At 43.4% G+C, this 27,146-nt stretch overlaps 1 protein-coding gene across 1 annotated transcript in view; it reads right to left on the minus strand.

The window, feature by feature from the left end:
• Nucleotides 1-27,146, minus strand: part of HTT (huntingtin) — a 427,987-nt gene that overhangs the window by 152,546 nt on the left and 248,295 nt on the right. Inside the window, exons 40-41 of the mRNA XM_082256463.1 lie at nucleotides 17,566-17,773; nucleotides 4,630-4,774 (exon numbers count right to left, since the gene is read on the minus strand). Of these exons, the coding sequence (XP_082112589.1) occupies nucleotides 4,630-4,774; nucleotides 17,566-17,773 (353 nt within the window). The remainder of the gene's footprint in view (nucleotides 1-4,629; nucleotides 4,775-17,565; nucleotides 17,774-27,146) is intronic.

Consider the following 27,146-nt stretch of genomic DNA (forward strand, 5'->3'; position numbering starts at 1 on the left):
TGGATCCGGGAACCGGCGAAGACGTCCCCCCACCCCAGTTATGGGTGGGGGCGCACCTTCAGGCTTTGGATGGTTTATCTTCAGGTCTGGAGGGGGCGGGCTTTTACTTGCCCGACCAACGACCCCTGACGCCTCCTGCAGGAGCTTTGGAGGACTTAGTTTTTTCACCCGCTGGACGAAAAAACCTCTTGTGAGCAGAAAAAGAAGGCCCTCGTCTTTGACGAGTTCCTCTACCTTTAAAATTTTGCGGTAAAAAGGTGCTTTTTCCACCGGTGAGATCCTTAATGATCTCATCTAAGTTGGCTCCAAATAGACGCTCTCCTGAAAAGGGGATATTAGCCAATGCTTTTTTGGAACCTTGGTCGGCTAACCAACCTTTTAGCCACAGTGTACGCCTGAGAACCACTGCTGAGACTGATGCTCGCGCCATTAATGGAGTGGCGTCTAACGCCGCATCACATACAAACTGTAACCCCTGTATCATTTGTTCCAACAAATCTGATACCGCCTGAGGGACTTCTTCTAAGTCCCGGCGTAACCACTTGGTCCATTCAGTTACAGCCTGCGAAACCAGACCAATAGCAATTATTGGCCTGAAAGCTGATCCAATCAAGGAAAACATGGTGCGAGACATAGCTTCTATCTTGCGATCCACTGGATCTTTAAAAGACGGAGCGTCTTCTAAAGGAATAACCGTGGCTTTATTCAATCTAGCAATAGGTGAATCCACCACAGGTGGTTCTGTCCATTTCTTAATAAGGGTTTCCTCAAACGGATAACGCCTGTCAATGCGTTTAGAAATATTAAAAGTGCGTTTTGGCAGACGCCATTCTTCATCGATTGGATTGCCAAAACATTTGGGCAATGGAAAAACCTTTGCCACTTTGATGCGCTTTTTAGTCCCAAAAGGGATCTCAGTTTCAGCTATTTCTGATGGAATACCCTGTAACCTTAAAGTCTCTTGAACAGATACAATGAGTGCGTTTACCAACGCTTCCTCTCGGGCTATGGCGGATGCCGAAACATCCTCCTCACTGTCTGAAGAGACAGGACCCGAGACACCAATCCCAGATGAAGTACCTGCAACTGCAGAAATAGGCTCAGAGTCTGAATCCGAGGTTTCAGATAATAAGGGGTTAGGCGGGGGTTGCTTTCTTGCGCCCTGTCCCTGACAAGCCACTTCCACCCGGGACACAAAAGTTTCCATAATAGCTGACAAAGATTCAATTGTCAATGGGGTGCTGGAGGATCCCGCAGACCCCTCGAGGGGATCCGGAGGAGATACATGAGTGGCAGGGTCCATGTTAATACAGGACACCTTTGCCAGCAAAAACAAAAAAACTTTTTCTTTTTTTTTTTTTTTTTTTGTGTGTCTCCCCCTAGCGCAATAGCGCCCCTCAGAGTACCTGCTTCTCGATCCCAGAGAGAGAGAGAGGGACCCCCAAGGCTCACCAACCGATGCAGTGCAGTTTCCAACAAACTGCAGTCAGCGTCTGTCTTACACAGACTGGAAGGAGCTGTTTGCTTTTTCCCGGGCAGAAGGCGTGGCTCCGCCCCCTGTGTACGCCTTCCGGCGTTCCCAGCCCTCCACGAGGAAGCTGGGCTCACAAAACATGGCCGCCCCCATAGAAGAGACATAAGACTCCAAAAACATGGCGGCCGGCGTGACCTGAGGACATACATGCATTCGGTCTACGGCAAAATGGCGGCGGACCGCCGATATCGTCTTCCCAGCACATCCACCTGCACTCTGCTAGAGGTGACATATGGATCTACAGAGATACACTGCACATAAGGTAGGATTATACCTCCTATGTCTGCTGTAATGTTACAGTCTGCTGGGTAGAGTGTTAGCTCTTGAACCAAGTCCACTTCCCACAAACACATGCTGTATTACAAGGGGGACTTGTAAGTATCAGATATATACTGACCATATATGGAGGGGCCCATAATATATACTGCCTCATAATGAGGAAAAAAGGGAACGTTTACTCACCATACCGAACCGACAGGCACCCTCTCTTCACAATACCCTCTCCACCGGGGTGGGGGTTTGTGGACGCCTCGACTCTCTGGTACCTGGCGTCCAAGCGAGCTTTTAACTCACAAAGTCAGTCCCTTTACTGGGACTCCGTCGCGGCCGACTCAGCGCACTGGTCTGCACGCGCTTTTAGGCAGAAACCGGGGTGACCACTGGATCTCAACATCCAGCCCGTCGCCCGGCCCCGCATACTTACTTGAATATGTCGCGGCCGACCAAGCGCAATGCCATGGTCTGCGCGCGCTCGTAGGCCGGCTGGGGTGACCACAAGTGTCGCCCAGTCCGGCATTTTTGCTTGAAGATCTCACAGGAAAAAACACTGGAGAAAACTACCTAAAAAATGTCTTTTTCTTAAAGAAAAAAAGTCTTGCCAGGACCAAAAGATCCCAGCAAGGAACTTAGGTCCTTACTCCTGACTAGACAGAAAAAAACTGATTCCCTGTAGCAGAGAGAGGGAGGATATACCCTCAGGGACTGCCCCTAGGGTGGAGCCAGAACGTTTTGTCATTCTGCCTAGTCCTACTCCTGCGGAGACAACATAACCCAGCTCTTGAGAATCAAGAAGACTACGTCTGTCAATGAGCGATAGAGAAATTATAATAATAATATTGGGGGCAGTGTTTTCATAAAATCACAATGCCATATAAATGCGCTCAGATCTGACTCAATCCAGCAGTGGGAAAGGGAGAGGAGGGATTTTGTTTCAAAAATGGAGTCGTGGCCACCTTCAGTCACTAGTGACCCCAGTATTTATTTAGCCAATGTGTTGCCATTCCTCAGTAAGATATGATATAGCGCTCCCTCCCTTCCTTTTTCCTGTTTGGGGCTAACAGAAAATTGGGGACAGTAGTGATTGAAGATGAGAGCCATTTTTGAAGTAATATGCTTTGAGGGTTTCCCCTCCTCCCCCTTCCCCGCTGCTGGATTTAGTCAGATCTGCACGCAGTTATATGGCGTAGTTATTTTACGCTGCCTTGTTATTCCTTAAGATTTATACTCCTCATCCCATCAAAATGGAGCTTGTGTAACATTAAATCATGTGTAGATTTTCAATTCTTTACACAGGACCATTTAAAAAAAGGCAAGGTTTATTTTAGAATTGAAAAAAATCAGTCTTGCACCATTACAGATAAGTATGGAAGAATTGGGTTTATCCTACAATTTAGCTTTGCTTCCTTTATCTTAGTTTGACACTTTTGCCTAAGGGACGGGGATCAGAGATAGCCTGTCTGGCCATTGATACACTCTTTTCTACTACAGTGGATAGATCAGATTTTGATGTTTGCCTCTAAAACATTTTGATCTTTGCCTCTAAAACATTTTAATCTGGCATATATATGATTCTCCCTTAAAATGTTATCTAAAGAAACCCAGCTTTGCTATGCATTCCAGGCTGTTGGTCGGCGAAGCCTACCCAGTAGGGGCAGACGGATATAAACCACTTCAATACATGGCACCTTCACCCCCTTCCTGCCCAGGCCAATTTTCAGCTTTTGGCGCCGTCACGCTTTGAATGATAAATTGCGCGGTCATGCAACGCTGTGCCCAAACAACATTTCTATCATTTTTTTTATCCTACAAATAGAGCTTTCATTTTTGATCACCTCTGGGTGCTAAACAAAAAAAAAAAAAAAGACCAAAAAGTTTTTCTTTATGTTAAAAATTTTGTAAATAAGTAAGTTTTCTCCTGCACTGACGAGCATTGATGAGGCTGCACTGAGGGGCACTGATAGTCACTGATGAAGTGGCACTAATATGCAACACTGATAGGCGGCACTGATATGCCGCATTGATGGGCACTGATATGCAACATTGATGGGCACTGACAGATGACACTTATAGGCAGCACTGATGAGGCACTGACAGGCATTACTAATGGGCACTGATTGCCATCCCTGGTGGGCTCTAGATAATCAATGCGCTGATTGTCAGCATGAATAGAGGAAAGCCGATAAATGGCACTTCTTGGTTACGATGTGACCAGCTGCGATTGGTCACAGCTGATCACATGTTAAAGAGCCTACGTCATAGGTTCTTTACCGGATAGGAGATGCGGCGTGTCAGTGACACGCTGCGCCGTCGAGCGCCACTCTGCGCGCCCTCACGGGCGTGCACGAGCGGCTTATCCTGCTGGACGTCATATAACGCCCAGTCAGGATAACAACCACTTTCCGGCCGTCAATTTGCTATATGGTGGGCAGGAAATGGTTAAGGCAGAATAAGGCCTCAGGAAGAATAATAGCAATATATAGGTCAACCGCTATGCTTTGTCATTTTATTGAATTCATGTATAGTATTGTCTTTTTATACATATATGTAAATTAAAATTTCATACACTTAATTGTTTTGGCGATATTTCTGCCCTAAAAAATCCCACATCAGGGGGTCTTGCCAACAGAGTTTAGACTTTAGGGATGCGGGCACCATTTGCCAGTACTTAGCAGCTACTTGTATCTTTTTTTTTTTAAAGGAGCATGGGAAAGCATCTAGCAAGTTTCAGCATGAATAGAGGCAATGTCAATAGGCCTGACACAAATAAAATGCATTATATAAAGTGGCTAAAGGGGTACTTTTTGTTTTGTACTCACCACATAGTCACAGAACAGGATGAGGGCTCCTCTCCGCACTATCTCCCGGTTACACATGCCAAGTTTGGATTCCGGCTCAGGCTCTTCGCTGTCAGTTGACATCTGAGGACTTAGCAGCAGTTTGGTACTAGACAGGCTGTTCCTCCTGTAGATAGTGAAAAAAATACACAGGCTTTAAAGTCTGCACTTTTTTGTCAAGTGTTAAATGGCAGCTGATTTAATAGGGCAATTTAAAAAGTATTGAAACGTAAAGTTTTCTAACCCAAAGCCTGCAGACATTCCTATTCATTAGCACATTGGAGACACTTAAATGAAAGCTGCTGTGTTACTGTACTCTAGTCTGTAATATTTTCTTTGTATAGCAGCAGAAGAATACAAAGTTGAGCACAGAAGAGGATCTGACCGGTCATCTGCCAACGATCAGACGCTAAGAGAATCCTCTTCTCAGCAGACATGTATATCTGCTGCCTGTAACCAGCGCATAGTGATGCAATCTTCCTACATGCAACCAGCAAAGAGAAGGGAAGATCAATATGCATAAAGTTTAAGTGTATTTTGGACATAATATAAAAACATATGTAGTACACCTTTCCAATACATGCACATTTCCCCTTATTTTATCCCTTTGAAAGCTTTTTAAGTACAGAAAAATATCTGCTGGGGCCATTGTTCTTTTGCCATGTGGTGACACTTTTTTCATACTTTTACTTGGATATAGGTACTTTAAATACTTCAATTTTTGAAAAGTTTTCACTTTTCTTACACGGTTATTTGCCTGTCAAGGTAAGGTGGCTTTGATTCTGGTCAACATTATGTAAGCACATAGTGCATGGATGGGCAGAGGCTGGCACTGTTGGTAAGCTGGGCTTTAGGGAGCTAGATTAAGCCTTTTAGTGTCCGCAGTGTCTTAGACTAAAAACCCAATGACCTTTTACAGCTTTAATGGGAGAGGCTTGTCTTTTGTGCAGTCTCACTGCTCCCTTGAGCCTAGTACACATGCAACGATTATCGGCCGACCGATCGTCCGTCTTTTGTCCAGAGTGGCGTTTTGTTGGTTGGAATGTGCCTAGACTGCACACGAATTTTCTCTCCCGACAAAATTCTACTTCAGAAGTGATGTCATGTGTTGGTTTGCCTTCTTTGTGTTCTTTCTTCTCTGAGCATGCCCAGTCTTGCTCATTAGATTTTTCCCTGTCGAAATCTGGACTGCACGAAAATCAGCCGTGTTTGACGGCGGACAAAAATTTTATAGCCTGCACACCAGACTTTTTTCGGCCGAAAAGTCGGAGTCGGTTGTAGGAAGCATCATACTAACAAGCCGAAAATCGGGAGATCGGTCGTCGGACGAAAATTCCCTGCCGATTTTCGATGCGTGTGTATGAGGCTTTAGATATGGACACTATGAGATCAGTTATATGAGCCAAAGGTGTGACACCTCCAACTCTATCTTTGGGTTATGCAGTTTTCCACTAAATTTGACATTTACAGTATACTATACGGGACTATATAGCCCAATGGTTCCTGGTGCGCGGGTAGGTATACACCTGTTCACGTTACTGCATAGCTAGTGCCACTGTTGGGCATAATTTGACATAGGACCATATCGTTTTTGTTCAGATTATATTTAGTGTACCTACTGATACTGCCAGAAATCTAAATAACTTTCTGATTTGATCTGACAACACTGCCTGTACTGCACTAAAATCCCAAACAGTGCTGTCAGCGCTGCCGATATTCTCCCCTGCTGGACTATATTATGAAAATTAAAAAAGGCAGAGTCAAGGGCAGGATCAACAAGTATTTGTCTGTGCCTAAAACATTTTTAGAGACAAAGCATGGGGAATTGTTCATGTTGAGATGTAATACACAATTATTGAAGAGGTTGTAAACCCAAAAAAAAAAAAAAAAAAAACCCTGTAAGACAAAGGCATAATGAGCTAGTATGCATCACAGTGCCGCCAGCTCATCAGGGATATGGCCAACATGTTTGGCCGTCCTGCTTTCTAGTTCGCGTCCTCCGTCCATCTGATTGGCTTATAGCGGGCCTGCTATATTGTAGCAGATAAATCGGACACTAAGTGACACTTTTTAGGGACCAGTGACACTAATAGTGATCAGTGCTAAAAATATGCATGATCACTGTACTAATGACACTGTCTGGGAGGGGGTTAACATCAGGGGCAATCAAAGGGTTAACTGTGTGCCTGGTCAGTGCTTGTGTACTGTGTGGGAAGTGCGTTAACTCGCAGATCAGCTCCCGCTGTGTGTAATCACAGCGAGAGCGGGTAACCAGCAGCGCGAATGCGCACCCCAGACACGGAAGTGCAGGATCACGTACTAAGTTATATAGTCGGCAAACGGTTAATGGTGGTGCTACTTGCAAGTGGCAATGTGCAAAGGAAGAGTGTACAGATTCAGCAAGAAGGCAATACAGCCAAAAGGAAAAAATTTCAAGGTAAAGGACACTGTGAGATTGGTATATAAAATCCATAAAAGAAAATCTTGCATGGCATACAGTACAGTGATACAGCAGCATTGTAATAAACATATTAAAGACATTAAACCCCAGATGATTTGTTAGTGCTAGCTAGTAAGGAGGGGGGGGAGGAAGGAGACAGTAGGAGGGAGGAGGAGAGGTAAGAGGGGACAAAAAGGAGGGGGGGGGATGGGAGTAGCTCAAATAAAGTAGCACAATAAAAAAGGTCAAAACATCCACCAAGGAATCCTGACCATATGCATCAAAGTGGACCATATCTCGTCAAACTTTTTAGGACTGTTTCTGCTCGCATACATTATCTTGTATAATGGCAACACCAAATTGACTGCCTTACACCAGGAAGCATGAGTAGGAGGGTCAGTGGATTTCCATCGTAACAGGATCTCCCTTCTCGCAAAGAATAAGGTAAAAGTAAGACAGAGCTTGGCATACCCATCACCCTCAATATCCTCGTTATGACTCAGTAGCAAAACAAGTAGGTCTTGGGGCACAAGGGCACCACATAAGTCATTCAAAGTGTCAACCACTGATTAGTCTAGGACAAGACCATACCATATGCCAAACGGTTCCAGTTTCAGTAGTGCACCTGTTGTACTTTGGGTCCACTTGAAGGTAAATAGTAGCCAGTCATTGGAGTACAGTATGCCCTAGGAATTTCAGTTGTATAAACCTATCTTGAGCAGAAATCATGGAGGTCACATAGGGATAGACAAAGCCATCCAATTTATCCTAATTAAGGATGGGAATATCCACTCGCCATCTGTCAAAAGCGCAGGTAGATTTGGTGTCATGGGCCACAGACAAACAGAGATATAAGGAAGACAAAGGTTTCCCCCAAGACCTTAGAAGACAGAAGGTACTCAAATGGATCAGCCTCAAGGAAAATAGGGTCCAGGAATTGAGCCCTAATAGCATGCTGCATTTGGCAGTCTTGAAATTCCAGGGAAATATGTTCCTTGCAGAGCCGAGAAGGACAAAAGCCTACAGGACTGGGATAACCTCTCGGCGTAGGTATTCCCCGTTTTAGCTCACAGGTGTGGATCAGGAAGTGTATATAAGTGAGGAAAACATGGATTTCCTCACTAAGTGGGGAAAATTGGGACAGCTTCCTATATATAGCCTATGCTTGAATCCATTCCCGGATCATGACTCTCATAGGTCCCCGTCACAGAGGGGTGGGCCCTAGGTCCTTGAAAGACATGGGTTCCTACGCAGCCTTCAGTAACCTAGAGGGCTGCCTCCAAGTTCACTGCAGGATTCTGTAGGTTCAGCTTTAAAGTGGCAAAGAGTTTACTTAAACTTCTTTATAAGAGATGAGATAAAATACATTTATTGGTAAATCAGAAGACTTCTTTCACATGTTCTTTAACCAAAATTATTCAAGAGAGGCTAAAGTGATTTTTATCCGTCGTCCGCCAAAGTCGCTGAGAGTTACTCTTACAAACAAAATGAACCAAGTAACAAAAATCTGAACATTGTTCCAGGAAGATCATCTGCACATCCACAAGGCTAACTGAAGAAACTGCTGAATTACATAAAGTGTTTCCTGACAAATAACCGGCTGAACATTAGGTGAAAGGTGGTAACCATAGCAGCAAATAATAATAACTCGTTAGGCTTCCCAATTAATTATATGGGACCAAGTAATTATGTATAAATTGGTGGAACAACTTGTACTTTGGGTGGTAACTGTGTAGGAGTAAACATTGTATTTATAATGACGCATGTCATATTCGATTTGTGCGCACAATTCCATGTACTGGTCTTCCTCCTCCTCTGCTAATAAGGGTTGTGTTAAATGGTAAAACTTCCTCATTACGCCATGCACCAATTCTTCTTCTGTTATTAAGACAAGTACTCATATGTGGTTACAAAGCGAGAAAAAAAAAAAGACAGAAAGTTCTACAAATTATCTGGTGAAAAGGCTTAGGGGTCAACTTAGAAAGGCCGGTATGGCCAAACTACTGTCATACTGATGCTTTAAAGTGGTTCTATCTAAAGTCTAACTGTTTATTACCTTAATGTATTCCCTGCATTAAAGTAGAGAACTCCCTAACTAACTGTTCCCCCACCTCCAACCCCAAATCCTCTCACTGATAAAACGTTGTCCTGGCTGCAGCCCTGCAGTGGGAGGAGGGCTCGGTCACGTGACTGGTTAGTGCTGCAATCGCAGAGTTCTCTCTGCAGCTTTAGAGCTCGTTCACATCATGTGCAGAGACACACAAAAAAAACCCACAAATGTTCTCTATGTGCCTGTTCACAACACTGGTATCAAATGCAGATTTTTTTTTCTGCGCAGAAATTTGCAACGTGTATAAAATGCACTGAAACTCGCATGAAAACTGATGTAATCTAGTGTCTCTGCGTGTCAGTTGTTCTGGACATATGGTGTGAAAGAGGCCTTACGCAGGAAATACCACAATCCCCATACTATGCTCTATTTGTATCAATTACTCACAAAATGGAGAGCAGTGTGGAGTAAACACTCCTGTGTCAGTCTGCTTTTATAAATGGCCCGAGCTATATATTTTTTTCAGTTTTAGATCGGTGTAATGGAGAGGGGTTAAGTATCTTAGCCAGATTTCCTTATAGTGTCCTACCTATGGAGATTTACCCTCTTTAGATTGTCCCAGAGATCTATTTCACCAGTACAGACGGTGATGGGAAATCCAATATTTTACAATTGTCACTAAACTGTAGAGAGAACGTAAGGAGAATGCTTCCAATGGAAACAAGGGTTTTAATGGCATCTCACTTTGAAAAGACTTTAAAGTAGAACTATGGGCAAAACTTTTTTTATCCATTTTTGGAAGGGAGGGTTAAAACCAGTCAGATTTTTTTTTCTTTTTTTTTTCGCCATCAGTATCTCATTGTGGAGATTTCCCTTCACTTCCTGTCCCATAGCCAAACAGGAAGTGAGAGGAAATCCCTGCAAATTAAGGGAATTTTTTGAGGAACCCCCAGGTCACCAGAACTAGTGTCCCCATTGGAATATTTCCTCTCTATTACTTTTCTGGGGACAACCCAAAATTTGGGATTTTCTTTCAATGATAATGGTAAACCAGACAAATAGAGAGGGTAAATCTCCTTAACAGGGGAACAGGCAGAAATAAAAACCTGACAGGGGCTCTAATCTCTCTCCACTCTATCCAAACCTAAAAAAGTGTTGCCTTTAATTCTACTTTAACCTCCGATTGTTTCCCTAGGACAGGAAAGAGAAAGCTTTCCAAGGGGACAGAGATCAAAAAACGCACCACAAAGGTTGTAACCATTGCATACTCTGATCAACACTAAAAATATTTTTAAAGGATACCGCAGGCCACTCATGCCATTCCAAATATAGAATGTTTTTATAAAAAAAAAAATCTAATCAAGGAAACTGCTGCCACACAAATGTTGAATAAATAAGAGTGAATGGCGTGGAAATAAAACCAATAAAAATACTAAGCAATATAGTGAAAAATCATCCTACAAAATGTCAAAACACGTGACTCATTTAAATTCAATAATGGTGGTATCATTAAAAATATGGGTGGAGCCGCATTTGTGACGCCATCACGCACAGACCAACTCCCGAGGTCCGCGCCCCATTTGCTTGTATCGCTGGTTTAAAAGTTGAAGTAAACCCTCCTCTGCAACTTGTACCTATAGGTAAACCTATGATAAGGCTTACCTATATGTACTGTAAATATCTCCTAAACATGCACGGTTTAGGAGATATTTACTTTGCATGCAGCCAGTGACATCACTGGCGCATGCGCTCTGAAGGTACGGCGGCTCCTTCCGAGCGCCGTGCCCATCGGCTCCCGCGCGCATGCGCGGGAGTGACGTCATCACGGCTCCAGCCAATCAGATGGCCGGATGCCGCAAACCAGGAAGAAGGGCAACCAAACATGTTATCTGTGAGACAGGTGAGCAGTCGGCACTGCGGGGCTTCGTTCTAAAGTAAGTATTTCACAATTATGTGTTTTTCTTTCAGGTGTTCGTTTTTTTTTTTTTTAATTTCTGAGGTTTACAACCTCTTTAATGCTTCAGGTGGGTAAGTGCAATACAGTTTTTAATAAATGGTGGCTTTATTATACTACACATTGAAGCCTCTTCTGTCTTCCACATATGCTTGAGCTTATCTGAGATTCAGCAGCTATATTCCTAATGTAAAGCCAGCAGATTCCCTGGGGTGACAATTTTAAGATCGGGTGTGAAGGAATTTTTTCCAAATTGCCAAAAAACCTGTGGAAAACCAATGGGGGTCAGAGCAAGTTAGATCTCTATAAGTCCCTGTTCACACTATTATGCCATCCCGGTCTTAGTTCGTAGGGTTCAATATTGAGTTAGCCCACCCTTTGCAGCTATAACAGCTTCAACTCTTCTCGTAAGGCTGTCCACAAGGTTTAGGAGTGTGTCTATGGGAATGTTTAACCATTCTTCCAGAAGCGCATTTGTGAGGTCAGGCACGGATGTGGACAAGGCGGCCTGGTTCGCAGTCTCCACTAATATTCTTCACAAAGGTTTTCTATCGGGTTGAGGTCAGGACTCGTGAAGTTCCTCCACTCCAAAGTCGCTCATCCATGTCTTTATGGACCTTGATTTGTGCACTGGGGCGCAGTCATGCTGGAACAGGAAGGGGCCATCCCCAAACTGTTCCCACAAAGTTGGGAGCATGAAATTTTCCAAAATGTCTTAGTAAGCCGATGCTTTAAAAGTTATCTTCACTGGAACTAAGAGGCCAAGCCAACCTCTGAAAAACAACTCCAGATCACAATTCCCCCTCTATCAAATTATTTGGACCAGTGCACAAACCAAGGTCCATAAAGACATGGATGAGCAAGTTTGGGGTGGAGGAACTTGACTGGCCTGCAGAGTCCTGACCTCAACCCGACAGAACACCTTTGGGATGAATTAGAGCGGAGACTGCGAGCCAGCCCTTCTCGTTCAACATCAGTGCCTGACCTCACAAATGCGCTTCTGGAAGAATGGTCAAACATTCCCATAGACACACTCCTAAAACTTCTGTACAGCCTTCCCAGAAGAGTTGAAGCTGTTATTGCTGCAAAGGGTGAGCCAACTCAATATTAAACCCTACAGACTAAAGCAACCAGGTGGATTTATCAGTTAAGGTGTCTCAAGCCATTTGGTCTAAATGTAGACCTTGATGTAAGTTCCTTTATTAACAGCTAGCATTTATTTTACATGTTTTGTATTTTATATCATTTTATCTGTCTTTATGTAATATATACTCTTCCTCCGGCTTGTGACTGACGTTTGAGTTTGGACCCATTAATATTTTATTATACTTGGGCCAAAATAAAAATAAAAATGAAAATATATCTTATGAAATGTTTTTATTATATATTATATTTTATTTTGTTATATTTTAACTATAATAGAGATTTTTTGTCATTTTTATCATATAAATTCTTTATTTTTTTACTATATATTATTCTGAGTCACTTTTATTTGTGACATTATGTCATTTATATGATTAGGTCAATTTGGTTTTATGATCAGGTTAGTCTAATTTTATGACCTGTAATATTTTTGTTTCAGGTCATCTAATATGGTCAACTATTAGATTAATTTTGCATTGTTTTCCTTCTAGATAAATTGATTTTCTTATATTATTTTATATAATTTTTATACAGCGATATAGGCATGGTATCTATTCTCTAAACAGAGATATGGGGTACCTTGCATTTAATATATAGCTGTTTAATTTATTTTATTTTTAATGGTTTCCGCTCCCGGATTTGTGTATGTTCCGGCTTGCGTTCCATTCTGTAATGCGTGCGGTCCAGGAAGCCTGCTTCCGTTCTCTATTTTGCATTATGGAAAAGGTTTGCTGACGTTTTTTCCTCCTCTAACTTAAGTGATTGTATGTATGATTTGGAACGTGCTGCACTATTTTGTCCCCCTTTGTTTTTTCGATTTATGGGAGAGCTGCTTTTGTATACCACCTTGCTCTGAGTGATCATGGATTCAACACAGATTGTTTAATGGCTGATCTCCATTAAGATCTCAAGGCATTTATGATCACAGAGCAGTGATCATTAGGATCTGGTAAGAGGCCAATCGTTTTTTTGTGTGGTGGAGGTGCTTATTGTTCCAATCCTGTTCACTAGTGATGCTACATCCTCACGTGTCAAGGTGTTCTCTGTGAATATGGATGCTTCATATACCATCTGAGTGTGGATTCATCATTTATTGTGGACTATTTTAGCGCTGCATTTTACTTATATATACTTTTTATCATTTTTTGTGATTAATGCTGGCTTCTATTCATTTTGGGAAGCGTGGTTATTCTTCTTTTTATTAATATAGTGTATATATTATTCAAAGAAAGTGTCCAAATGCCCTACCGGGCAGTGCACCCGCTTACCAGTGCGGCAAATTAAAAAAATGAATTGATCTCTGTATTGGATCTGTTGCTACCATCGAGGCGATCCTTAGAGCCCTGGACTCGCTCAACGTTTTGTATAAGCATTAACAAGTCGGGAGGAGCAGGGTGACGTCACTTCCAGTCACGGCCGAGACTGGAAGTTCTAATTTTCAGCGTTCCTGCCGTGCATTGACGCTGCCTGCTACGCTTCTCGTTGAGCGTAACTTTTATTGTAAGTTACCAATTTGTTTTAATACATTTTATACAAAATGATTACGCTATATGGATCTTTTATTATTCCATGTGGTATATTGGGGGAAGAATCTGTGAGCCCTGCATTGCCTATTTAGGAAGACAACATTGTGTACTAACACAAAAGCGTATTATGATCTGTATGTGAATACAGGTATACTTTTCAGGTGAGTTGCCACCCTGCACATTGATGGAGCACAGTACTGCTTTGAAGTCACTGAATTAGAGGAATAGTTTCTCTTCATTTTAAGACATCTACGCAGTTTTTGATGGGACTTTTAATTTTACATTTTTTTTAATTTGCTGCACTGGTGTTTAGGTGCACTGCCTGGGCATTAGGACACTTTGAGCAATTTATATCTTTGCACTTTCTAATGAATTAGGCACACCTGGATTATCCGATTGTTCTACTCTGCATATTCATATTTTTATGATACAACATTTATTGAATTGAAATGGGACATGTTTTGACATTTTGTAAGATTATTATTCACTATATTTGTGAAAAAAATGTTTTAACTGAAAATGACAAAAGTGCGCTATTACTAAACAATAAAACAATAAACATTGTCCATATGTGAAAAAATCCAAAAAACAATGAGGAGTCTATTCCATCTGAAGGGGAGTGTTCCCAAGGTGATGCATGTAAAACGGACCAACTTGATTGGTGATAGGTGAATTAACCTCTTACCAAAACAATAATCCAGTAAAACATGACTTGGTGCAAAAACTGAAAACTTAAGGTGACACCCAGTGATGTGAATGGACTCTTACCACAATGGAGAGAGAATGGAGCATATGCTGTGGCACCAGGGAGTCCAGTCAAACAGCCACACTTGATAAAATATCCAGAGGGATAACCACTTCTGGAACATAAGGCCCCTTTCACACTAGCGGAACGTTCAGGCGGATCTGAATGGATGCCCCATGCATCTCTATGAGGCATCGGATGTCAGCGGAGACATGTCCGCTGACATCCAATCTGGTCCGTCAAATCTGGACGGATGGAAACCCTATTTTTCATCCGTCCAGCGGAACGGATGAGAACGGACAGGCAAACCATTCTCATCTGATTCCCCCATAGAGAACAGCAGGGACCTGACAGCTCTGTCTCCGGACAGCGCGGAGACAGAGCTGCCATCGGCCTGCTCAGCGGGGGATCGGCAGATCGATCCCCCGCTTAGAAAAATGGAGTCCGCCGACGGACTCCCATGTGTGAAAGGGGCCTAAGGATTTACCCCCTTAATTACCAGGCCATTTTTTGCGATACGGCACTGTGTTATTTTAACGGACAATTGCGCGGTCATGCGACGCTGTACCAAAATAGAATTGATGTCCTGTTTTTCCCACAAATAGAGCTTTCTTTTGATGGTATTTGATCACCCGTGCGATTTTTATTTTTTGCGCTATAAATAAAAAAAATGGCGACAATTCTGAAAAAAAAAAAACAATAATAATATTTTTTACTTTCGGCTATATAGCATTTCCAATAAAAAAAATTCAAATTTTTCATAATTTTAGGCCAATTTGTATTCGGATACATATTTGTGGTAAAAAAAATCCCAATAAGTGTATATTGATTGGTTTACGCAAAATTTATCGCGTCTTCAAACTAGGGGAAAGATTGTCGTCTTTTTTTTTTTAAACTAGTAATGGCGGCGATCAGTGATTTTTAGTGGGACTGCGACATTGCGATGGACAGATCAGACACCTGACATTTTTGTCGGGTCCAGTGACATTACTACAGTAATCCGTGCTAAAAATATGCACGGACACTGTAATAATGACACTGGAGAAGACAGGGTTAACACCAGGGGCAATCAAAGGGTTAAATGTGTCCCTAGGGGGTGCTTTCTAACTGTGTGGGGGATGGGCTTGCTGCATGAACACAGAGACCTGTGTTCCTAAATAAGTGGAACACAGGATCCCTGTGTTCATTACTGACAGCACAGCCGTCTGCAAAGTTTACAATGGCAGACCGTCGTTCTGTCTCCACAGGGAGCGATCACGGGTGCCCTATTGGCAATCGCGGCTGCAGGACCTGCTGATCAGCTTCCCCAGTAGCGAATAGGTGCGCACTCCCGCGAAGAGATGTACAGGTATGTAGTTTCGCGGGACAGAGCCGACCCGCCACAGTAAAATTACAACGACTGGTCAGCAAGCGGTTAAACTAATTCAAATTCTGAAAGTTGTTTTCCACATGTCACAGATTTAGAACACTCCTACTGCAAGAACAACTGGGGGTTATTTACTAAAACTGCCTGGTGCAAATTCTTGTGCAGCTCTACATAGAAACCAAACTGCTTCCAGGTTTTATTGTCAAAGCTTAACTGAACAGAATAAAGTTAGAATCTGGTGCATCTGTGCATAGTAACCAATCCGCTTCTGAGTGTGCCAGTTTTAGTAAATCTCCCCCACTGTTCGTTCAAATTAATTCCATTACTATAAAGAGAACTCAACCAAAAGCAAAAAGTGTGTATTAAGGTGTTACTAAACCCACAACAGTAAAAGCAGTCCGTTTAGTAAAGCATGCTTGTTATACTTACTGTAGAACCTAAGGGGTTAATCATTTGCATGGTGTAAAAAGGCTGTTTGATCCTGGCTTCACTGATCCTCCCACTGTCCCCTGATAATTTCCTGACACAGAGCCTATGGAGTCAGGCTGCACATGCCCAGTGTGGTGTGTATTGCTCGAGAGTTTTTTTTTTTTCTTGGGAGAGTGCATGTGATCAGCATAGGGCCAATCAGCACTGTCCAGACAGAAAGTCAGAGGTCTTGCTGATGAGAAAAGATATTTAGTAGTTTATATTTATTAAAATAACTGAATTTCCATGTTCTGTGTACTGTGGGATACCAGATATAGTGAATGCAGGGGCCTGGATTTAGCAACACTAACTTTTTTTTAAAGCAGGCTTTTTTTTTTTTCTTACTTGCTGATCCTGCCAGCCCCGTCATATGCTATGCTGACAATGCAGCATATAGGAGATGGATGCAGAAGCAGGAGCTAAATGGACACAGCCAGGTGTCAAAATCGAACATGCGTGTAGGCCGCCGCACAGATCGGAGTCTCCAGATTTAAGCACCCAGCTCCTGCATGCATGTAAAATTTTAACATGCGGCTATGTGTGCAGGCACTGGGTCTGCATCCAGCTTTATAGGTTGCTTGCGCCCAGCTGCAATAAACGCAGCCTGTATGAGGAACAGGTGTCAATGCCCGTCTGAATGAATCCTACGTAGCAGAACTGTCATCACTCTCCTTCTGCTGCCTACAAGTATGTGCAGATGCATAGCCCACCTGCAGCTTGTCTGGTAACACAGACTAATTGGAGGCACAGTGTCTCCACTGCCAACCAATGTAATAAGGAAAAGCATTCCAGAATGATGGATCAGCTGTAGATTTATCAATCTTGATTGGCAGCAGCTGGATCAACTCTGTGCAGGAAGTCTTTGCTTCACACATAAAATCCTCTTTCAGTTTACATAAAAATAAAATCACAATAAAGTTTTACTTTATTAAAATCCAATGTAAATTGCCTAGCTTTTATAGCTAGGAAACCAGAAGTCACACAGAGCTGTAGCACCATGCATGACATGATCATTATAAAAAAAAGAGTAAGAAGTTGTTTTAATAACAGAACAGCAATCGTCATGCCCAAATAAAACCCTGAACAGAAGTTAGTTTTTTATACGGGGTTATATACACTTTAAGACAGCAAACACCACCCTGAAAACCATTAAAGCGAACACTAGAAAGCTTATTAACAAGAATGTAACAAACTGGTAAAAAAGTGGTAAAAAAGTGTTGCCTTACTTGAGCGTCTGATGTACTTCGGACCACCAGTTATAGTTAGTGTAGTCTATGAGTAGCAGGAACTGGCACCACAGCAGCACTAGGGAAGGGTGGGTTGGAAACATGGATTCCACAAGGTCACTAAGGCTCTCCAAAGTGTAGTAGTTCCCACTGTCGCCATCCCCCTTGAATAGTCGTGTAGCTGCATTAGTTATCCTTCGGAATGTTCCTGCAAATGACAAACCGCAGCATGAAAATCGTGGAAAATGGCAATTTAAAAATAATAGGTAGAGCAGAAGGGCTAAGCGATTGTCTGGCTTGTTTTTCAACCTTGTGAAAGTGAGGTCTTCCTGCCACAATACCCCGCCTGGTTCCCATATACCTGGAAGTCTCAAGTCTTCCTCACCTATTCTCTATAATAAAACAAGAGAAGTGGGACCCCCCCCTCCCCCATAATGGCCTCATTAAATGTGCAGACCTGGGAGCTCTTTAAAAACCAATAAAGTATACAAAACCTAAGAAACAGTCAGGTGGTTTAGGTCTGAAGTATTAACCAAAAAGTGGAATATGAGCTTTGGCTGGACTGACCCTTTAACAAAACTGTAATATATCACATTTGCAAAACGTATTATCCAATTATTCGATTTTAACAATATTGACCATACCAGGAAGTGTTATATCAGAGGAAATTAATTCAAACCAGAAAACCAACAGTAATCAGCAACAGATATACAGTAATATTTATAAGCTTGCTATTCAGGGTCCAATATAACATTAACTGGACCTGCTTGCAGACTGTCAATCATTGCACAAGATTGGACGTTCATAGGCATAGTTTAAAAAGCAAAATATCTGAAGATAGTGCATCCAAGTGAATGGTGTGAAAAAGAATTAATAACCAAATCATTTCTCACACAATTTTTATTATATTTATTATATTTATTATTTCTTCTTTACGGGGCTAGATGGGTTAGTCTACGATCAAGGAGGTCTATAGATGCAGGGATTTTAGTGTTTAGGGTGGACTTATCCTTTAAAGAGGATTATAAAAAGTGGCATCTACACAGTAGACTTGTTTAGTAGAGCTTGTGCTCCATCTTCTGGTCAAAAGCTAATCTGCAGCTCTAAAAAGAAACATGCTGTCAGAGAAATATGGAGGCTGTCATTGCGGACCGTCTCAAATGCCAATTTCCAGACTCTAATTCTGATTGATTGGCCCCAGTAATTTCAATCACAGACCCAGAACCAGTATTGCATTAGAGTTCTGACTTTGCTATGACTTGTTACAGCTTTGTTTTATTCAAAAATACGAACACCAGTTCTGCTATTGAAAAGCCTTCTTGGATAGCAGATTTCATCTATTTAGCGAGAATAGTTTTGGAGGCACCAAGTCCTTTCCTAGGGCCTGAATATACGGTAGCACAAAAATATTGGGTACAGTTCTCCACTCTTTGGTTCTTTCAAAGTAGCATAACCAGCATCTCCTAACAACTAGGTTTTGAAAGTGGTTTTCTTTTTAATTGCATGCTTGTCCACAGAAAGATGGAATTACGATGACATGTGACCTGTGGAAGTCAGTGGATACTTTAGGGGGGAATCCTGGGTCCAGGGACAGAACGACCTTATCCGGAAAAATGTAGCAGTAAGGTTCTGTTATTGATAAGGCTTGCAGTTCACCTACTCTATTGGCTGACACCAAGGCCACCAGGAGTACTATTTTATATGTTAGAAGTTTCAAAGAGCTTTCTTCAAGTGGCTCAAACGGTTTTTTGATAAAGCTCTGCAGCACTGAGGATAGGTTCCAAGGGGGGGAAATCTCCTTGGTTAAAGTGCTCTCCTTCCTGAGAATGCTTTGATGAACCTTTTTATCAAGGTGTGATCCACTAATCTTAGGTCTAGGATGTTGGACAATGCTGCCTCTTGCACTTTAAAGGTGTTGGGTGCAAGTTCCAAATCTGTACCACACTACAGAAAATCAAATACAGCTGGAACTATAGGCCTAAAGATCCTGCCCTTCTCTTTCTGCCAGCCGCAAACTTTTTTCAAATTTTGGCATAGAACAAATTTGTGGATTTCTTTCCACTAAAATTAAAAAGTAAAATGATGTGGCAAAAAAAGCCCTGCATTCTTAAAGTGGCACGCCAGACAAAAGGTTGTCTAAACTGACACATCTGGACAGAGTAGCTTTAACCTTAACCTGCTTTGGGGTTTTTTTTTTCCACTGTCAGAGTGCTAAGGATGTGGAAGATTCTTCCACAATCGGTGGTGTCAGCAAGATGTATGGATAGTTTTAAGAGTCTTGGACATGCATCTTATTGAACACAATATACAGGGATAGGAGAAATAAAAAAAATTCAACACTGATGAGCACACACCCACACAGGTTGAACTGGATGGACTAGTGTCTTTATTCAACCTTAACAACTATGAAACTACTTGATAGTGCAGATCACTTTCTCCAAAAAACCTTTATTAGTAACACCAATTCGGGAGTGAGGCAGTAAGAGAAAGACGGCCCACATGCTGGTGACATAACTTCCCTTGCACCAGTAAGTCCTCCCTTACTGGAAGCTTCCAGGGGTCTGTGATCAAGAGAGTTTCTGAAGAGCAGGAAACCACGTTTTTCGGCCAGAATGGGTCTATTACGATAATCTTGGTTTCTGAAGATTTAATCTTCTTTAAGACTTTTGGAACAGGCCTGAAGGGAGAGAATGCCAACAGGAGCTTTCCTGGCCTGGGGTGGGTGAACGCATCCAACCCTAAACTGCTCGGATCCCTGTGCATTGCGAAGAACTTCTCCACTTTCGCGTTTTTTGTGGAAGCAAAGAGGGCCACCATTTCCAGGAAGCCCCAGCTTTGCATGATCAGTTGAGCGTGTGCCTCCTTGTTTGTGAATATAAGAGACCGCAGCGACGTTGTCTGAAAAGATTAATAGGTCTCTTCCGCTTATGGCGGATGCAAAGGTGGGCAGAGCTTCCTAAATGGCTCTCAGTTCTTCTGCATTGGAAGACCTTCTGGCCCATGCCTGAACCAATTTTTCTTGAGCTGCCTGTTGGTCCATGTGGGCTCCCCAACCCCATGCACTTCCGTCTGTTGTAATCCTCAACGGGTCTACCTGCGTCCAGGAACGCCCCAGCATCAGATTCCTTTCTTGCAGCCACCACTGCAAGGTCTTTTTCACTAGACCTGGCAGTTTCACACAATTGCTCAGCGATTAATGCAGACCGTCCCATACTGACAACATAAAGCTCTGAAGTGCTTTCAAGTGAGTCTGAATCACTGCTGGAATTGCTGCTGTCATTAGTCCTAACAACTGCATTATTTCTGTGATGGACACTGTGGGGTTCAGTATGAGCATGGAGGATTCCGATATCAGGGTCACTCTTTTTTTCTTCTGGTAAGATTTTTGCCTCTACGAAATCCATTATGTATCCCAGGAATGCCCTCAAAGTCTGTAACGGTTCCGCTAACACTTTCGTGAAGATTCTTAGGGCCGCTAATAGCCCGATTGGCAGGGTGTTGAATTGAAAGTAGATTGTCTGTTTTGGACCTCCTACTGCAGACCTGAGGAAGATTTTTGAGCACTCCCTGATGTGAATATGTAAATAAGCATCTTTTAGGTCAATCATAGACATAAATGCCCCGAGTCAGACGTTCTTGTGTCGTGAAGATGGGTTTCCATCTTGAATTTTTTGTATTTGACTGTTCTGTTGACCATCTTCAGAGTGAGGATCAACCCGAATTTTCCCGACGACTTTCTCCTCAGAAAGACATTAGTAAAATCCCCCTAGACTTTCCCTCTGCAATAGGGTGGATAGGACTCCTTGGCCCATTATTTCTTGGAGTAGGTCTGTTATGGCGGCTGCCATGCCAACATTCTTCGGTAATCGGGTTAAAAAAAAACATTCTGGGGGGATTTGATTGAATTCTATTCATTAGCTTCTGGCGATTAGGTTTAAGATGTATGCGTTGTCCATTGTGGCTTGCCACTGTGAAAGGAAGGCCTCCAGTCTCCCTCCTACCTGAGGGGAGTCATTGCCCTTTTTCTTTAGGCTGTGAGAGATTGAAAAGTAACCCCTCTTTTCCCTTTGTTTTCCAATACTGCCATGGCTTTTTCTAAACTTGCCTGCCGCTTTCTTTTGGTCCCGATTTCATGAAAGGACGAAACTCTTTTTTCCTATTGTTTCATGCAGACCGGAAAACCTTGTTTTTTTGCCCAATGATCATTCTAACAGAATCTACATCTTCTCCAAAGACTAAATTTCCTTAATTTCCTTTGAATGGCAGAGCATAACTTTGCCTTAGATAAGGCATCCCCTGCCCAAGTTTTCAACCAAATGGTCCTCCTCGCCTAGTTAATTGGGGCTGGGATGAAAACCTGATAGCTTTGGCATAAAGCTGCACGATTCTGGATAAAATAAAAATCCACATTTTTTTCCTTAGAATAAAGATCACGATTCTCGGCGTAACATCATCTTTTACATTATACAAAAAAATTGGGGTAACTTTACCGTTTAGTTTTTCTTAAAATTCATTAAAGTGTATTTTTTTTTTTTTAAACTGCGTTTGAAAGACTTCAGCGCAAATACAGTGTGACATAAAAGATTGCAACGATCGCCATTTTATTGTCTAGGGTCTCTACTTAAAAAATTCTATATAATGTTTGGGGGTTCTAAGTAATTTTCTAGCAAAAAAATACAGATTTTACTTGTAAGCAACAAGTGTCAAAAAAGGTTTAGTGCCGGTTCACATTTGTGCGATCAGAGATCGCATGTAAATCGTAGCGCACTGCTCCTAAAATTACATGCGATGTCTATGCGGTGCAAATTCAGCCATACAGTTTGTATGGCTGAATTCGCACCATAATCGCACTGAAACACGCACAGGACCCTTTTTTTGGTCTGCAGCAGAATCGGATCGCATGGTGGTTCACACTAGTGCGATCCGATTCTGTGCAAACTCTCAGATCGAACTGCGATATGCGATCTGATCTGGGGGTGTCGTTAACTTTGAATTGACACCCCCTGCGTATTGCATATGGCAGTATTAACTGCCTGTTGTGCGGATGCGATGCGGGAACACGCTGTATATTAGCAGCGTCCCCGCATCGCATAAATGTGAACCGGCACTTAGTCTTTAAGAGGTTAGACTGCCCACACTTACAGATGTAGGATCATTCCTTTGATCTAAAAGAAGGAAATACATTGTAAGAGCCCATTAACATTAGCGCGACTTGTCAGCCTGACAAGTCGCGCTCGGTCGCGGTCCATTGATTAGCACAGGACCCGTTCTAATAGGAGCGACACAAGTCGCTCCGACTTAGAAAAAGGGTCCTGTACTACTTTGGGGCGACCTCAGAGCGATTTGCATATACTTCCATTATGTGAAGTCTCTGCAAGTCGCACCAAAGTCGCGGTGCACGCGACTTCACAGGTCGCCCCCCCAAAGTCGTGTCGCGCTAGTCTGAATGGGCTCTTAAGCACTGTGTTTATAGTTATCTAGCAGCCTTGACAATGTTGATAAACATTTGCTGGTGGCTTTTTTTTTTTGACAGCTGAGAGTGAGCAGAGAACATTTTAAGATAGAGGGGTGAATCAAGATTGTGATTTTTGAAACTTTTAATCGTGCAGCTCTACTTTGGCTAAAGCGTCAGCAACATAAGCGATCGCTTTGTTAAATTTTGGAAGGGAATCCAAGAGCTCTTCTCTTGGAATGTCCTTACGCTGCCTCAACCAAATGTCACGGGTTCCGGCAATGCAGGTAGAGGCAATGGCGGTTTTTAAATTTGCAGCTCCCGCGCCCTATGCCTTCCTCGAGTAACCTTCTGCCTTCCTGTCCATGGCATCCTGAAGGGAACCTGCGTATTCAAAGGACAAATCTGAATGTTTCACCACCCTGGACAAGCCTGCATCCAGTTTTGAACTCTTTTCCCATAGGATTGTGTCCTTTTCCTTGAACCGAAATATCCTTTTGAGGAGAAAAACTTTCTGAATCCTTCCAGTCCTGAAAATTGGTGTTCTTCAATGCTGCGTGCACAGTAAAGGATCTAGGCTGTTTTGTATTTAATCCTGTATATAATTTGTCATGGATCTATATATCATCATTCTCTTCCTCCAGCTCTAAAGTATCATAAAAATGGATTTTTGTAAGATCTTACCGTAAAATCCTTTTCTCTTAAGCTCATTGACAGACGTAGTCCTCCTTGATTAATATCAACTCGGGTTATACTGCCCTCTACAGGAGTAGGACTAGACAGGAAAGAAAACGTTCTGGCCACACCCTAGGGGCAGTCCCAGAGGGTATATCCTCTCTCTCTCTGTTCCAGGAAGTCAGTTATGTCACAAAGCAGTGTCAGAGAATTTAACCCAACCCAACTCAAAAACAGAGGGGCGGGTACTACGTCTGTCAATGAGCTTAAGAGAAAAGGATTTTACGGTAAGCTCTTACAAAAATCCATTTTTCTCTGTCGCTCATTGACAGACGTAGTCCTCCTTGATTAATATCAACTCGGGACGTCCCAAAGCAGTGCCACAAATGAGGGGTGGGAAAATGGAAATCAAAATCCAATCTAGAAGGCCCAACCGGTGCCAACTAGAAGTTTTAAAGGCTCATCAATCAAAAGATGAGACTCAACTGAAATTCCAATGGAAAAAAACCCTCGAGGTAGACCACCGGTCTCCTCAAATTGTTTGCCTGCAAAACCTTGCGGCCAAAAGAGGCATCCGACGATGCCATCACATCAACTTTATAAAATTTTGTAAAGGTATGCACCGACGACCAGGTAGCCGCCTTGCAAACCTGGACCACTGATGCCTGATGGCGGTAGGCCCAGGAAGTACTGAGCGCTCGAGTGGAGTGCGCCTTAACAGGGAACGGAGGATTCAGACCCTTACATAGAATAAGCCTGTACCACCGTCTGTCTAATCCATTTGGAGATAGTCGCGGCAGATGCAGGCAACCCCTTTCTGGGGCCATCCGTGATCACAAAAAGTGAATCCGTTTTACGGAACGATTCCGTAGTCTTCAGGTATACCCTGATTGCCCGAACTACATCCAAGGAATGCAACGCACATTCCCGAGGATGATTGGGCTTAGGACACAAGGAAGGTAGCACAATATCTTCATTCAGATGAAAATCTGAAACCACCTTAGGAAGAAAGGATGGCTTCGGATGAAGAACTACCTTATCCCTATGAACCACTAGATATGGGGAATGGCATGATAATGCCGCCAGTTCTGACACCCTGCGTGAAGAAGTAATAGCCACCAAGAAGGCCACCTTCTGGGATAATGTAAGCAAGGGAATCTCCCTGATATTTTCAAAGGGAGGTTTCTGCAGAACCGACAAAACCAAATTAAGATCCCAGGGCGGTAAGGGCGCGCGCACTGGCGGAGCCAAGTGCCGCACCCCCTGGATGAAATTCCGCACCAAGGAATGGGTAGCCAGAGGCTTCTGAAAGAAGATTGCGAACGCTGAAACCTGACCCTTGATAGTGCTCAAGGATAGTTTCTGCTCAACCCCCTTTTGCAGAAAAGCCAAACTTCGGGTCACCAAATAGGTACGTGGGGGAAATCCCAAAGATTCACACCACGCAATATAAGTCTCCATGTGCGATAATAGACTTTGCTGGAAGTCGCTTTCCTTGCTTTAATTAGAGTAGGAATAACTGAAGCTGACAATCCTCTGTCCTTCAGTACCTGGGTCTCAATGGCCAGGCCGTTAAAACCAGCGACTGTAAAGCACGATGGAAGATCGGTCCTTGAGACCGCAGATCCTCCCTGAGAGGAAGTCTCCACGGAGCGTCCGCGACTAGCCTGCCCAAGTCGGCGTACCCGGCTTGACGAGGCCAGCCCGGAATTTCCAGGATAACTGGAGTTCCCTCCACCTCTATCCTGTGGAGAAATCTCAGCAGCAACTTAAGAGGGGGGAAGACATATAATAGCTGATACTGCCCCTACGGGGTGCTCAGCGCGTCTGCTGCATCCGCTAGAGGATCGCGGGCGCGAGCCCTGTTGAGCCGACATGCCAACAGATCCACATCCGGGGTGCCCCAATGAAGGGACAGCTGGTGAAATACCTCTGGATGAAGAGACTATTCCTCTTGATCCAGAATCTGATGGCTGAGATAATCTGCCTGTCCACCCCAGGGATGAATATCGCGGAGAGAGCTGGAACAACTGTTCCGCCCAATAAAGAATGTTGGCCACTTCTATGGCCGCCAGGGCACTCTTGGTGCCCCTTGGTGATTGACATAAGTCATGACCGTGGCATAGTCCGATTGGATCCGAACCGGGCTGCCCTGGAGCTGCTCGGTCCAGTAAATCGGACAAAGTCTGATCGCTCTCAGTCTCCTAACTAGACCGAAAAAAACTGATATCCTGTAGCAGGAAGTGAGGATATACCCTCTGGGACTGCCCCTAAGGTGTGGCCAAAACGTTTTCTTTCCTGTCTAGTCCTACTCCTGTAGAGGGCAGTATAACCCGAGTTGATATTAAGCAAGGAGGACTACGTCTGTCAATGAGCGACAGAGAAATTAACTTTGGGAGCTCCTCTGTATCATCCGAAGGAAAATAGAATTTCTAAACACGACTTTGCTTTACTTCCTTGAGTTTACCCTCTTCTGAGCTGGACTCACCACTAGAACCGTCTCCTATCTCCTCCAGCACCCCTTGACCACCCTCTGCTGCAGCAGGGGTGGGGACCAGGGCTGCTTTGCTAAAACCAGAAGTAATGGGTATTGCGGTATCGAGAGGCTCTGCATCTTGAAGTGAAGATCTACAGGATTGAAATGTTTTACCGTTTCTGTCTTCTTGGTATCTAAAAAGTTCTCAAACATAAAGCTTACTTCTTTTGCTAGGGCATCTATGCAGTCCTGGCATAGTGTTTTTTTCCAAGGAGAGGATAGTTTAGATTTCCACGAGGCACATCTCTTTTTTGGGACTTCAGAAGGCCCTCATCCATCTTTCTCCTTGCGGCCCTTCCCTTGAGAAGGCATAACCAGACCAGGAGCTTTTTAAAAAAGTGCTGCCAGGTGCAAGGCAAAAAGAAAGGAAGCAAGGCCACCCATGTACTGACTCCCTATCCCCTTCAGCATTACCAGAGAAAAAAACAACCCACTCAGTGCCCCCTCCACCGAGCGGCAGTGAAGGATAAAATGATGTACATTTATCACTTTCCTCCCTTGGAGCCTGGAACCCCCAGCATCCCCGGATCTTACCCCTCTGCAGCAGCCACCTCCATGATGCACACGTAGGGAGCCATGATCAGCACACGGTCCTTTAAATCATCTATGTCCGCCCCAGCTTGGCCCTCGTTCGCTTATGCGGATCCTGGCCTGGCATTTGTGGATCTGCATGCCCAGGAAGCAAGCATTCCCCCCTCATCCTGTGAGGTGCACGCTGGCATCTGCTCCATCTAAGATGGACGCCGGGCCCCCACACCACGCCACTTCCCCTGGAAACATATCATCGCCCGAATCGAAAGGGACATGAGCACGCCACCCTCGGCTCGTCCAGGCTGCATAGCACATGTGGGGGAAGCTGCAAGTAGGTGCGCTGCACCTTTACCACATAGACAGGGTTAGCCTCTTACAATGGCTGCT

Source organism: Pelophylax lessonae (genome assembly GCF_965119305.1).
Source record: "Pelophylax lessonae genome assembly, chromosome: 1".
Taxonomy (NCBI): Eukaryota; Metazoa; Chordata; class Amphibia; order Anura; family Ranidae; genus Pelophylax; species Pelophylax lessonae.